Genomic DNA, 13,185 nt, shown 5'->3' with positions numbered 1-13,185 from the left:
GCAATCATTTCTGCTCAGAGTTTAGATGCTGCGGGTCTTTTAGCAACTAATCTGCACAGCGAGGAAACAAATTGATTTGTTGTTTGTATATGTTTAAAAAGACATGATAAATTAAATTGGAAAATCGCATTTATTCGCAATATTAAGAAAAGAAAAAAAAAAATCGCAATTAGATTATTTTCCACAAACGTTCAGCCGTAGTTTAGGCACCGAAACATTGTTTGATTTTACGTGAATTGGTACCCAGTCGCATCGACGGGATTCGGCCGGTGCCCATAAAAGTACCGAATTCGGTACCCATCCCTATGTGTTACAGTGGACCAGTCAAAGACCAGACCCAGATCCCCTTGAAAATCTGTAAAATTAAAAAAAAAAAAAAAAAAAAAAAAAACTGCTGCTCAACAACACTCTCCTTCCAGTCAGACTTTTGCTATTTTGCTAAGAAGAATGTTTAAAAATGTCTCCCAGATAAGCAAAGCTGAACTGCTGGGAAAAGAGGAGTTTCTGTAATTGCTGAGACAGGAAATTCTCCGGGTGGATCAGCTCAACAGAAATCCACACCAGAGTTTCCATACTTGGTATTATAAAATTTCAGTAAAATCTCATTATAGTACATTGAAGCTTGTTGTGGGAGAAGATGAGTAAAGGTTCAAGGGGTAAGAAGACCTTTTGCAGGGCGCTTGAAGAGCAAATGTACAGAAATATGAAACAAATAAAAGGAGAAGGTGTATTTTTAGGGTGAGCTAAATTAGTAAACCAACAAACCGTCACGCAGAAATGTGTCAGCGAAGCAGAGACATCTGACCACTCCTGACAATGAGTCGTCTGCTGACCGAGGCTCGATCCGTCGCTGCACTGGAGCTACTTCCTCCTGTTCCGCCAGAGCAGCATTGGCCTCGTGTACCTACAGGAAAAACATCTTTAGCCGTTCCCAGAGCCCCGTTTGCTCCACAGCTCGCAGGAGAAAGTCCCTCACCTTGCTGGTAGGGGTGGGGAGGGCGCGTTTCTTTCCGGACACCCGGCTTTTCCGGATGCGTCTGAAGCTCTGCCGCAGTGATTTCTTTAAGGACTTGACTCTGGACAGCGGACCCTCCATCGCCAGCGAGTCATTCGGATGCAGGGTGCACCTAAGGGAACGTGAAGCGCAGTAACTGCTTAGATTAGTTAACATTCACAAGTCATATGGTAGCGGTGGCCTTTGTTAATAAAAGGATTTTCTCTATAAGACAATAAAATAAAAAGGATAAGCATGATAATGCTGTGAAATGCAGCCACCAATCTTACCTGGCCAGCACAGTGTTTCTCCTGTGGTAGTCGAACAGGCCAAACCCGTGACTCGTCCCGAAGGCGATCACGTTCCACTCCGTGTGCAGCGTCACCGCTGTGACGGACGCGGGCGGCATGCACTGCACCAGCACCTGCGGCTGAAAGCCCGGCGGGAAGGGCGCGGGCTTGAGACGCGGCTCCAGCCTGTCGTGGCCCTTCCAGGTGAAGCCCTCCCTGTCCTGCAGCAGGTCCACCACGGACACGTCCACCGAGTGGTCGGACGGCTCGTCGTTTAAAGCCAGCACGATCACCTGCAGAAAAGCAAGTTAGAAACCTCTCTTTCTACTTAACTTTAATAACTGTTGTTGAGAAACTCTAGAGTAACACCAGAAAGGAAACATTAGGCATGAGCCTCCCTTTTGGGCATACACTGCGCTAAGCTAATCCAACTTCTCAATAATCTCTTTTTTTTCTTTGTTTGCATGAAGCCAACAAAGTAACCAGAGAGACAGCTAAACCCGCTAAGGTGCTCTCCAAAAGTCAGCATTGGTTTCATTACAAACTGCTGCCAATGAGACATTTTCTATTAATCTAAAGGATCTTTTCAAGTTTTTCTTTGAAGCTCGGCTGCTTTTCTTTTGTTGTATTTGATCCTTTCGGCCTGGGAGCACACAAGATAAAAGCTTTGAAGGTAAAATAAATAACGAAGTGGCTCCACATTCATCCTGCCCGGCACATAAAAAGTTTTCACGCACCAACCCACCCCAGCTCTTTGTCCAAAATATTGAAAGAACTTTTTTTTTTTTCAGCTTTGAAAATAGATGCAACAAACTTGGCAAATATGGAGCCACAGGGAACATGCTGTAAAATAAAATAGCGTCAGACTTCTGTTTTCAAAGGAGCGTTGAACTCTAGGAGCTGTGAGTGAAGCTGATGCTACAGTTCAACAGCATGGATGAAAAAAAAAAAACATGTATTTATTTTTGTGTTGCAGGCTTACAGTGCCATGAAAAGGTATTCCAACCCCCTTGATACCAGTGCTTTTAGATATTTATTTAAAAATGTAAAGAAAACTCAAAACACTGGGTTTTCTTCACTTTGATTTAGTTGTTTGTGTTGCTCTGGCACATAAAATCATAGTAAAATACATTGTTTTATGCTTTTGCATACGCCCTTTATTCCACACGGAGGACAGATGAATGTAAGAATACGATGAAAGTGGAGGTTCACCTGCCCGGCTGTTCCAGCCACCACCAGCTTGTTGCTGTACTTGCACAGGCTGATTTTCTGGATGCCAAGTCTGGGATCGTCACTGTACGGGTCAAAGCAGCCCACCTACACAAGGGGAAAAAAAAAAAAAAAAAAAAACGAGGACGGATTACTTTGATTCCCAAAAAAGAAACCACAAACCTGCACATTTTTTTTTTTTTTTTAAATCAGGGTTTGTTACCGTCTAGCAATTTGTAACAAACACAATCTTCAATTTAGCATGAAGAATGCCTTCTGATGCAAACTCGGACCAGAGCCTCGTCTTGATCTGATTTTAGGTACGGCCTGAACCGTTCTCCCCCCCTTTATTAGCAGCTCCTCTACCCGTACTCTCTGCCAAATGCCGGGTCCATCCCCACATTCGCCTCGTACATGCCCAGCAAACAGCCACATTAATCTGTCGCTCCCCTGGTTCTCCCCCACACAGAAACAGCAGGAATCCTGCTCACAGGGAAGCAGAGTTTCTGCAAAACAAAATGCAGAAGGAGCTGGACGCAAACACACAGACACGCACACGGAGAGAGAGAGAGAGAGAGAGAGAGGGGGCCATAGGTCTGGTTTTCATTACAGCTGAGAAAAGAGGGAAGGTCTCTTCATCCCATATGAGAGCCACATTCCTCAACATGCAGCGCTGTTGCTATGAGACCCCAGAGGAACCATGCGAGTGCAGAGACAGAGTAGCACAGAAGAAATAATGTGAAGAAGGGACTGAAAGAAAAACTGTCATGTAAAACGTGCACGCCCGTATATTATTGCATTGTGCCCTTCTGAATCCATCGAAACTCATCTTTGTTCAAGTTGAAATCCCAGATGATATGTGCTAATCCGGCCGACACGCCCAGACTCACTCTGCTCGGAGTAAAAACCGCTGTTGTGCGGCGTCTCATCTCCGATCCCTACTTCCTGACTGCTGAAGTGATTCAGACTTGCTTATCGTGCAACGCTGCTTCCAAATACAAGTCATCTTATTTAAACTGCAAACGGTCTGCAGTTCTTTCAAAGCCAAGTTTTAAGCAACGAGAACAATGAGGGCGGTTCTGACTGAAATCCAAACACATGAACAGCATCTGATGGGAAAAATGAGGCCACAGATGGAGTGTTTAGGGACTCTGTGTTTAAAACAAGAAAGGCTGAATTAGTTCCTGCAGCTGCTGAAACACGACCTGGAGTCTGAACCCTGAAAAAAAAGTTTGGGTTACTCCATAAATTCGTACCTTCCTGAAAGGAGGCCATTCGTCCTCCTGCTGCAGGTCGTGGTCGTTGCTCGAGTCGTGAGGCTCGTCGCAGTCGGTGTGGAAGCAGTTGGCCGTGCCGAGCTTGTACAGCGGCGTGAGAGCGACGCCCGACGCGTCCCAGAAGCGCACCGTTCCGTCCTCGTGCCTGTAAACATCAGGAAAGATAAGCAGGAGGAATCAAACGCAGGCATGGCTCTGATGGCTGATGCCGTTTGCATTCAGGAACGTAGTCCAGTGGAGAGGGGGGATTTTCCTGGAATAAAACACAGGAAGCCGAGGCTGAACACTGATCTGGAACTGATTTCAATGACAGCAACACTGTGACCACTTTCTTGCGCTTAATTGTTTTTTTTGGGGAAATTTTCTTTTACTTGAAATCACATAAATTTAATATTTACCAGGGAGGCATTTAATCTCAGTATCCAAGATGGAAAATAAGACATTTTCTCCTAAATCACAACAACTATGTAATTTCGTCCGATTTTTCTGACAAAAATGTTTCACAGTGAGGTTCTGAGTTTTTCTTGTAATGGTTTCTAGATAAATTGCTTAACATTCAATATGGATGTTTTATTTTATTGTTCTTCCTAAATAAAAACATTCATTTCCAACATAAGAGATGAAATCATGATATATTCTAGTATCAAATCAGGTTGCTTTGCACATAAATGAGCATCATAAAGGCACCAAACCTTGGACAAAATGCCATAATCTGCTCAAATCTTGTTCCACCCCCCCGCACCAGTTTTCAGCTCTATCACCTCATGCCAAAGCTTTAAAAGTTACTTTTTCTTCTCTGCTCTGTCTTCTCTAACCCCCAGTCGGTCGAGGCAGATGACCGTTCACACTGAGCCTGGTGCTGCTGGAGGTTTTCCTCCCTGTTAAAGGGGAGTTTTACTCTCCACTGTCGCTTCATGCATGCTCGGTATGAGGGATTGCTGCAAAGCCTTCAACAATGCAGACGACTGTCCACTGTGGCTCTACGCTCTTTCAGGAGGAGTGAATGCTGCTTGTCAAGACTTGATGCAATCTACTGGGTTTCCTTAAGATAGAAAACATTTTGACCAGTCTGTATTGAATTTGACTTTGTATATCATCAAGTCACAACACATGTCATCTCAAGGCACTTTACAAATATAGTTGAATTGACATGCAGAAGAATATGCCGGACTTTCACAAGAAAAAAAAAAAGCTGTGCAGTGCAGCCCCTACTTCCCCTGTTGCTGCACACTGTCAGTCAGCTGGCTGAAAGAAGGTTACAATCTTTTTTTTTCTTTGTTTTTAAGAAAGACAGATTCAGCTGTTTGGAAATCTTTCCAGCCACAAAAATGCAGACAGCCATGGTGCGGAAACTAAAGCAGACGTACCCGTCACTGTTATTAAAGTGCTTAAAAGCTACAGTTAGGCCGCTCGCGTCTGCCTGAGTAACAAACTAATATCAGTCCATGGTACTTGAGGTAAAACCATAAGCAGCATAAACATATAATATTCAAGGCATTTAGCATTCAACCCCTACTAGAAATTTACCAAGTGCTTATTCTATGTTTTTGCTTAGGTTGATGTATCAGAAGTAATAGATAAGAATTATAACAGCAATAATCAATAGTCTGTAATATTTTAGATGCTGTTTTTTTTTTTTTTTATAAAAGCAGTGAAATGTTTTTGTTCTGAACATTTCTGTAAATACTGCGACACTGTCAGATTCCTTCTAAAGTTTATGGGTCAAAGCCCAATTAGAGGCAGGAGTTGCCCGTTTGCCCCTCCACGCCGCCAGGTCCAGATCACGGTTCCGGCTGCTCTTGTGGGACACGTCTTAAGCCTCAGACGTGGGGAGGAGAACTCGCTCTTCCCACACTGCAAACAAAGCTGAGCGTTAGTAAGTGTGTTGGAGCACAAACCCGGTCAAAAGCAGCTCTTGCTGTTTGGGTGGAGGCGCCAGATTCTTCCCTCCACATATGGGCCAGCTCTGCACAAACAGAAAAAAAAAAAAATAGAAGAGAGTCGGGGCAAATTAGGACCCAAAAAAAGCTGCAGTAAATGTTCACTTAGCAAATTTCCCTGAACAGAACAATGCTTTTGCTTTATTTTCCGTGTCATGGAGAGCTGAACTCAAAACATTTCCAGCGGTAAACATTTTGCCGCATGCAAACAGACAAAGAGCAGTGATTTATGAGCTCAACAGCTGCTTGTGTCTGTCTGCATGAGTCGAATCTGCCACCGATCAAACAGCTGATCCGAGCTAAAAGACTAACTGCTTACACCTGCTTTTTAAGCCAGGGACACATTAGTGTTGGTTTGCTCTTCAACATCCAAACCTTAGAGCTCAAAATATTATAGCTCTTTTTATCGTTTTTTTCTTAGCAAGTAGCGCTTCGGTTTGCAATGAAACTTGAAAATAAGCATGAACATGTTAGGCTGAGCTGTCTTCCTTGAATTCCCACTGATTATCAGAGTTACATGATTAAACCACTTTAAAAGCCAGCCCTGATGTTTACAGTCACTTGCCCCCAGATAAATCTCCCTTTAGGCCTCGTCCTCACTGGTTGCATAAAAAAGGACTTCTCCTTCAGCCGTTCCTCACCATGTGTGTTTGCTGCCGGGTCCGCTGTGCTCTGCCCGCGTTAATTAACCTCTCCCAGAGTTTGGGAGGCACGCTGGAGATGTGGCAGGAGCAGGTGATGGCTGATGAGTGAAGGGGAGCCAGGTAAGGTGTGGGCAGAGTGGGCCACCCTGGGGTCTGCAGATCAATCACAACCAGCTCCTCTTCCAGCAGCACCACTAAAGCCGACGGGTCATCAAACTCTGGGAGGGAGGGAGGGAGAAGAGAGGAAAAACAGATTAAACAAAGTATGATTCTTGGATTAAAGGGGAATGAAACACAGAAAGTGCATCTCAATAAAATAGAAAGTGACTGAAAAGGTTTTATTTGGTAAAACGTAGCCAGTGTACTGTACATGTCTAAGTGGTGGATCTGGAAGCACCAATACCAGCAGCTGTCCTCACCAAACATCTTTTTCTTCCACTAAATTTTCCAATAAATGTGCTTGGATGCAGATTCTGAACAGCACACTTCTTTACAAATAACATTTCTGTAGATTATTCCCTCTGTGGAAGGTACTAATGACCATCTGGTTAACAAAATATTATAATTTTCTAAGAAACTGAATAATCCAACATAAGTAAATCAAATCCCTAAAATATACAATTCTGTACGCAAGTGAATCTGCGTGAGAGTTTCCCATTTTGGAATTAAATTACTGAATAAAACGATGACATTAAAGGTTATTGATATGCAGGTATATGAGTCAATGACTGTGTTGCAGGTAGGACCCTGACCTTTGTCCGGCTCCAAGTTGTGGATGGTGAAGAAGTCGATCACTCGAGATGTGAAGTCCAGAGTGACGTGCTCCTTGTCCTGCTGGATGGTGAGACAGTGCCGGTCACCGTAGCTGGCTCGGGGCATCCCCCCGCTGTATAACAGCACTGGAGACCTGCCGAGAAGAAAAACGGGGCACAGAATTACAGAGCTACTTTAAATATTATCTCAGCCACTCTAATCTCAGGACAGGAGACACACTGGGACAGAATCAGGATTTATTTCCCCCTGATATGGATTCAAGTTGTTTAACAGCAAGGCTTCATCAATACAAAGCAATACTAATAGTCAACTGAAATCAGTGCCACATACATACAGCTAAACAACCGATTCAGCAATGACCTTTACCTCTCTAGTGTACCATTTCTCTTCACAGCCACAGATGTTTTGCTCTTTTTCAAGAGAGTTTTTGTTCCTAAACACCCGACTCAGCACATGCAGGCCCAGTCTCTTATAAAGCCATGCCTTGCTTTTGCTAACAGTGTCTTGGTACAGAGTGGTCTTATCAAGGGCTAGGCTAACACTGGCCTGTGTTACTGCCTGTTTTGATCATTCAGATTGTGAAAATTTTGAAAAGTCTGATCAAAAAGCCCAAATATATGTTTACTTTCTGACCTCATAAATACTAAATTCAAAATTCTAAACTTCACCATACAAGGAACCCTGGATGAAATTACTTTAACAATTCATAGTTTTCATCTCCTTTTATAACAACAAAGGGTTTCTGTAATTTGAAACCATTGTTTGACACCTCCTGGTCACAAAACAGGTTTTAAAGTAGCATCAAGTCTTTGTGTTTCCCAGAGTAAAGATCTGCCTACGTATGTCCGAAATTAGAGACGGTTTAAACACCAACACTCACCCCGTCTGTGAGGTCCTCCACAGGATCTTGTTGATGGCCTTACACGGAAATGGGCCTGTAAGGGAAAACGCACCAACTGTGAGAACATGACTGGTCAAAGTAAAACAGTCCAAACAAGACGAGAAACAACACAAATCTCATTAAAGTATTAAAACCACATTAAGCAGAGTTTAAAACCAGGAACTTTCACATCCACGACCAATGTTTCTCGCTAAAACTCAACCAGTCATGGCCTCCTATGCACCCGTCGGTGATTTGTAGTCTGAAACATCATCAGCCCAATAACAGCAGTAGCGTCACATTTCTCACCGTACGGGATGGTGGAGGACACAGGCTGGTGAGTGATGGTGTTGCCACTGGTGACGGGCCACACAGCGTAGCCTCCATCGTTGTGAGAACTGACAAACAGGCCTCCAGAGCGCTCCCACACCAGGCTCTCCAGCTGCTGCAGGAAGGGTCACCCAAACGCACGTCAATGAGACGTGAACACACAGGAGACGAAGAATAAAGCGACCCGGCTTTGATCTCCAAGTACCTGCTTGCCGAGGAACAGCTGGTCAGCGTGACGGGCGCTCAGATCCCACAGGACCACCAAGCCACGGCTGTAGCCAATCAGAATCTTCCCTGGCTGCTGGGGATGCTCTTGGAGGGATTCCACTGGTCCCAGTGATTTACCACATCTGTAGTCATCTGGCAGGCTGGGGAGGAAAACAGGCATAAAAAAAAGAAACACCTTTTAACCTTTGCCATAAAAGACAGATTTGACATCAACCCGAGCAGGTTAAGATCTCTGCTTCCAGGTAAATAAAGAAAACGAGCACTTTAAAACCAAGGAAACCATGGAGGAAACAGTGAGAGAAGCTAAGTTATCATTAATAAGCACCAGATTTTTTTGGTCAAGCGGTGAAAACACCATTTGATATTTGGTTTGTCTTTGATCGACTGTCGACATTTTCATTTGAAAATTCTTTCTGAAATGGGAAGGTGCCGAGAAATCGATGAACTAAAGGGAAAATCCACAGGTTTAAACGACTGAACACATCCGGTCCCAATCAGAAGTTTACACTCACTGGAGAAATTAATGCCATCAATTTGGGTTTTTTATTGATTTTCTGAGCCGTTTTTGTAATGGCTATACAACACTTCAATAAAGACGCTAGAGATTACAGACAATATCCTCTAAGCAACACACTAATTATTATTATACATACAGCCTCACATTTACCTGTATTTGGATAAAGGTCCCGCAGTAATTTGCAGAGAAACTACCGTTTTCACAGGATTATAAGGCGCACTAAATATTCTTCCCAAGTGTGTAATATCACTCTGACCCTTCACGTACACAGCTCTCTATCCGTCTGTCAGGAGGACAGAGTAGTTGGACTACACTGTGCTGTTTCTAACATAAAGCCGAAATAAACTGAACTTTTATATTGAACTAACTTACTAGGGTTATTGTTGCTAGCACGTATTCTGGGCACGAGCTGCCTAAATGCTCCCACATACTCGGGGGTACTGTTCTCATACTGTGAGCTTAGTGCACTTCATGATGACTCTCTGCTGACGTTTTACCCTTCATAGTTTAGCGTACTGTTGCCTACATTTCTTGTGGCAAATTCCTACAATTCCCACACTTTCTGCCAGTGGGACGAAGCGGCGGAACGGATGGTAAAATGTGTGATTAGCTAGCTGATCACCTAGAGCCGTTTCTTTTCCAGCAGACTCCCACCTGTCAGTGAAAACAGAGAGACTGGGATGCTGCGCGTCCTTGTGACCGCCAGCTTGGAGCAGCTCAGTGTATCAAGCTCGGTGTCACATATAAAACAGTTTGATGTAAAAACTTCCTGCCTCCGAGAAGTTTATAGTGTGACACTTACCTGTATGCGCAGAGTCCTCCTCGGGTACGCGCAGACATCTGCAGAGTGAACTATACCCCAGTTTTTGGGAGTCTTTACATGAATCCACTTCTAGTTTCAACATTACAGTCAGGCAGTCTTGTAGACAGCTAAGAGGTCCGATTAGGTAGTGACACAGTGTACCGTAATGCTACGAATATCCATTGAGTGAAGCGGCTTCGTTGCTAACCAAAGTTTTCAAACCTTTAAATCCAACATCATCTCTACACATCTATACATTTCTGTCCAGGCCTCTCAAGTTTGGCTCATTATTTTAATAAAGTTTGATCGACTGATAAAACGCTCGTTTTATAATCGATAAATCAGGCTAACATTAAGGTCCCAACAAAACCTGACAGACAAATACCGCAAATATCCTCCAGACTGGTCAGAGCATCAATTATAACAGATCACTAAATCCTGGTTATCCAGAACGTTGACAATAATGATGGAAACTAAAAGTGTGTAGCTTGTCTACAAAAACCTTAGGGATACTGAATGTATATTTATGGCTGGAGCAAACAGATTTATATAGATATTTTGACCATGAATTAGAGGAAAACCAACCAAATCAAAACTTTCATCAACTTTAAAGGCTCCGAATGAATGAAAAAGATTCATCAAAAGACTAAAATTAGTACGACATCCATGCCAATGAAGTGTTTGTCCATGTTTGATCAGAGCAGTACGCAGCCAACAACAAGGGAAGGACAAGGATTATGGAGGATAGGAGCTCTTAGAGGGGATGAAACTGCTGAAAACAGGCACTGAACAGAGAAGCTTTCTGTTCTCGCTTTACTCAGACACCAATTTCCATAAAACAGTTCAAACTCGTATGAAATGATCAACAAAGAGGAGAAGCCTGTAGGAGATAAGGATACAACAAAGGCTGTCAACATTAAGACAGAGCAGAGCTGGAGCTTGTGGATCAGAGATTCCTCTGAGGCAGCAGAGGAATGTGGAGCAGGACACACCCTCGAGATGTCAGGATTCCCTCGGCCAGGGAGACGGGTAGAAGTGAAAAAGCAGCAGAGAGGGGAAGAAAACCAAACCACTGAGGTCTGCTGGACGCTTCGGTATCGATTAAGCAGAGCCAGGCCTTCCCGCACACCGACAAAACATCTGACTGCTGTGATGGAGCCGGCGGAGGAAGATCCTCTCCGGACGCACAGAGGCAGAAACATTCCTAACAAAGCATGCCATTGTCTCCGTCCGTCTGCTCGCAAGTATTTTTAGGGAATGCAGCATCCTGTTGCAGAACCATGCTGGTGGACCATAGACCTGTGGGTGTGTGTGCGCGCTTGGATTCACGAGCGCTTGTTTCCCTCTGCGTGTGCACGTCTGGATATCCAGCTGAAACGCTTCCCCGACCGGAACGCTGAGTTTTGGCAGCTGGTACAAAGCGTCGCTGTCTGAAATCTCCCGTCGTTTGCACACACACAAACACACACACTTTATGAAGGCCTTCATTACCCCTCAGTTCTACTGGCTCCTCTCTTCAAGCTTGGGTTAATGAGGAATGACTACAGCCGCAATGATGGAAATATAAAAAAATGCTATCATAAATTATTTCAAGATAAGCTCAGATGAAATCATTGCCAGGCAATAACGACAAACCAAGACCCATTTCGGACTGAGTGACATCATCCTTCATCTCATCCACATCCTCATCAGTTAGCATGGGACTCCATGTCATTTCTAATTATTCCTTTCAAAATTTCACATTTATGGTAAAAATAATTAATACCAGAAAGAAAAGCAAGAATATATCCGCCTGTGCTTCACTGAACGTGAACTGGACCTGCCTCCAGCTGCAGGGAACAACAATAACATTCGGATCAGCAGGTGTGCGTGTCCTGCGCAGCTGGACATGAGCAAAGGAAGCTGGACTGTTTAAAGTTTAACAGAAATCATGATGTGACAGATGAATAAGGAAAGCTGTATTAACAGACAATAATTAGAATTTGTCTTTCTGCAACATAAAGAACTATCAAAATAAATGACAATGTCAGGGAAATGTCAATATTTTAACAAAAGATTAAGAAATTATTTCCGTGAAATTGGGTGATTATGGCTTACAGCTAATACTCGTACATTTAAGCTTCTCTGAAATTGAAAATGTTACAAAAAGTCCGATTATTAAAAAAAAGGAGTCATTTTAAACCCGGATTGTTGTGTTATGGGCATGTTATGTTTTCACAATGATGGGGAAGACAGCTCTCCAGCAGACAGTCAGCGAAAGCCTCCACAGCCATCTAAAGTCATTGCCAAAGAAGCTGACTGTTTAGAGTACTGGATCCAAGCAAATCTATGACTAGTTTAGTGGAAGGAAAAAATGGGGCAGAAAAATCTGAACAAGCTGAAGGGACAACTGTAGCATTGAGAGGGTTGTAAAAGCAAGGTCCCCTCAATGGTTTAAGGAACATCCATGAGAGCCTGAGCTTCATAAGCAACCACACACAAGCAGATCCAGCACATTGGCTACAACTGGCATGTTTCTTTTATTGAACTATTCTTCAACCAGAGACATCAGAGAACTGGTCCAAAGTCCTTAGTTCCGATTAAAAGCACATTTTTCATTTTATTTGGAAATTAAAACCTCAAGCTTGCAGTAAGACTGGAGATGCCCAGAATCCAAGCTGCTGGAGGTCCAGAGTGAAGATCCACAGTCAGCGATGGTTTGGGGTGCCCTGTCTTCCTCTGGTGTTGGTACACTGACTTTTATCAAATCCAATGTTCAGCACAGCCATAAACCAGGGAATGTCATGCTTCTCTCTGCTGACGAGCTTTATGAAGAAGCTAGTTTTAGTTTCCAGTAAGACTTGGCACCTGCCCACACTGCCTAAGGTACCAACAGCTGGTTTAATTGTGGTGTAACTGCTTGATTGAGCAACAAACTGGCCTGATCTGAACCTCATACAGTCTATGATGCACCGCTAAAAGGAAGATGAGACACCAGAGCCAACACTGCAGATGAGCTGAAAACACTTCGTAAAGCAACCTGGGCTTCCTGAACCCCTCAGCAGAACCACAGGCTGATTGCCTCCATGCCACGCCGCACTGATGCAGTTTTTCATGCAAATGGAGACCAGACCAAGTATTCAGAGCAAAGACATGGACATCATCAGTATGGTAATATTTTGACTTTACATTAAAAGATTTTAACACTTGAATTATATCACCGTGTGTAATTAATCCTTTTTAAATTCCCCTTTCATTCACTTTGCAATTTATCGACATGCACCTGCATGTTGTGCACACTGATGTTATACTTTAAAAACC

The 13,185-nt window shown here is 43.5% G+C and overlaps 1 protein-coding gene across 1 annotated transcript in view; it reads right to left on the bottom strand.

Annotated features, from left to right (window-relative positions):
- Nucleotides 1-13,185, bottom strand: part of llgl1 (LLGL scribble cell polarity complex component 1) — a 58,772-nt gene that overhangs the window by 10,825 nt on the left and 34,762 nt on the right. Inside the window, exons 6-16 of the mRNA XM_012873099.3 lie at nt 8,544-8,706; nt 8,318-8,453; nt 8,009-8,063; nt 7,107-7,261; nt 6,352-6,572; nt 5,669-5,736; nt 3,750-3,915; nt 2,497-2,601; nt 1,285-1,577; nt 977-1,127; nt 766-904 (exon numbers count right to left, since the gene is read on the bottom strand). Coding sequence (XP_012728553.2) covers nt 766-904; nt 977-1,127; nt 1,285-1,577; nt 2,497-2,601; nt 3,750-3,915; nt 5,669-5,736; nt 6,352-6,572; nt 7,107-7,261; nt 8,009-8,063; nt 8,318-8,453; nt 8,544-8,706 — 1,652 coding nt within the window. The remainder of the gene's footprint in view (nt 1-765; nt 905-976; nt 1,128-1,284; nt 1,578-2,496; nt 2,602-3,749; nt 3,916-5,668; nt 5,737-6,351; nt 6,573-7,106; nt 7,262-8,008; nt 8,064-8,317; nt 8,454-8,543; nt 8,707-13,185) is intronic.

The sequence above is a fragment of the Fundulus heteroclitus genome, chromosome 16, assembly GCF_011125445.2.
Source record: "Fundulus heteroclitus isolate FHET01 chromosome 16, MU-UCD_Fhet_4.1, whole genome shotgun sequence".
NCBI classification, from domain to species: domain Eukaryota; kingdom Metazoa; phylum Chordata; class Actinopteri; order Cyprinodontiformes; family Fundulidae; genus Fundulus; species Fundulus heteroclitus.
The sequence above is the reverse complement of the archived record's forward strand: the minus strand, read 5'-3'. Positions and strand labels throughout refer to the sequence as shown.